At 35.4% G+C, this 1,710-nt stretch overlaps 1 protein-coding gene across 2 annotated transcripts in view; it reads right to left on the reverse strand.

The window, feature by feature from the left end:
• Window positions 1-331: 331 nt before the first annotated feature.
• TMPRSS12 (transmembrane serine protease 12) overlaps window positions 332-1,710 on the reverse strand; it is a 33,393-nt gene continuing 32,014 nt past the window's right edge. For both annotated transcript variants that reach the window (XR_004270818.1, XM_032285043.1), the window contains one exon: window positions 332-941. Coding sequence is in view for 1 of the 2 variants with exons in the window: in XM_032285043.1 (XP_032140934.1) it covers window positions 690-941 (252 nt within the window). In the remaining variant the exon portion in view is untranslated. The remainder of the gene's footprint in view (window positions 942-1,710) is intronic.

Raw genomic sequence — 1,710 nt, forward strand, 5'->3', positions numbered from 1 at the left:
CCCTCTTTTACCTGCATGCTTTCCAGTCACCTCTCACAGTTAATTCAGAGGCCCCATGGAATACAACATTTTAGCATGGGCTTCAAGAAAATAAAGTTTAGAAAGTGGGTTATAATGCTGGAAAAAATCATGAATCTCTAGATAAAAAGTAAATTATTTGGGGGTGTGTATACCATAGTTCCCTCTTGGCATAGGAAATGAAGTACTGATATTAAATAAACTGTTTTTATTAGAATTTAAATAACAGGTAAATACTTGTTTCTCTAAATATACTTTGAATATTGGAAACAAGATTATAATTTAAAAAAATCATACAAATGTTTTAGAATAAAATAAAATCTAAGAAGAAAAGAGTTTTGATTAACCAAATAACAGCTTCCATTTTAATGATAAATTATTTGGCATTTATACACATAAAATATATTTTTAACTGAATATTCTGTACAAACTCTAGGATATTCCAGATACAGAATTATGATTATAAAACAATCAAGCTCTTTCAAGGAAGTATGTGATTCAGTGCCAAGGTTACAATTGTATATCTGTCACAATCCTTATAGCCCATAAAATGTTCACACGAGAACTCTAATGTAGGCAATTAATTGCTAGAAGAATAAATGGTTTTCATTATATAGAACATAGGAAGGGACACAATGCAAAATAAAGATATTAAAGTCTTCAGAATTTCTTTATGTTGTTGCTAGTAAGATGACAAAACATAAAGCTATGAGGATCTGGCCACGTAAAATATTGATAGTCAGTATGCCTTGAGTGCTTGCGTGGAAGAAGTGCTCTGTCAGCCACTTTTGGTAGAAGGATGGCCCAAGATAGATACCGGGAAAACCTCTTCGACCACAGCCATGTCCGTAACTGGTAATTCCCATTACAAAAAATCTTTTATATTCTGGTAAGTAGCACATTAATGGTCCACCACTATCACCCTGTCAAAAAAGTCCCAAAATAGTGTTTGTTACTTCTAGTATTCTTGAAGCAACAGTAACGCTGGAATAAATTATTTACATCAAACATATATTTATATAGACACACATTTTCAATATACTCCCAACTTACAAAGATCAATAGATTCGGAGCTTAATCTGAGGTTCTGGGAAGATGGTGAAGGTCTCAGAGATTTATGATGTCACTTGGGAAGTATTTGGAGTCCTACCCCCAAGGGCCAAGCAGATGGGGAAAATAACATGAATTTGAGTGAAGGACAATAGTGGCCTTCCAGTGCCTATGAAGAACTGAAATGTGAGATAAAATGAGAAAATGGAGAGAAGAAAACTCACAAAATAGTGAGCAAATTGTGGAAGTTGGAGAAGAATTAATTCATGAATATGCTTCTCAGCTTGGAGATGCTATTTGGATGATATATGAACAGGTGATGATTGCTGCACTAGACTATGGTCAGGATGACTTGGCACTGTTTTGTCTTCAAGAGCTAAGAAGACAGTTCCCTGGCAGTCACAGAGTCAAGCGATTAACAGGCATGAGATCTGAAGCCATGGAAAGATATGATGATGCTATCCAGCTATATGATAGGATTTGACAAGAAGATCCAACTAACACTGCTGCAAGAAAGCGTAAGATTGCCATTTGAAAAGCCCAGGGGAAAAATGTGGAGGCCATTTGGGAACTGAATGAGTACATGGAACAACTTGTTGCAGACCAAGAAGCCTGGCATGAACTTGCAGAACTTTATATCAA

The sequence above is a fragment of the Sapajus apella genome, unplaced genomic scaffold (genome assembly GCF_009761245.1).
Source record: "Sapajus apella isolate SASKATOON/1434 unplaced genomic scaffold, GSC_monkey_1.0 scaffold2, whole genome shotgun sequence".
NCBI lineage: Eukaryota > Metazoa > Chordata > Mammalia > Primates > Cebidae > Sapajus > Sapajus apella.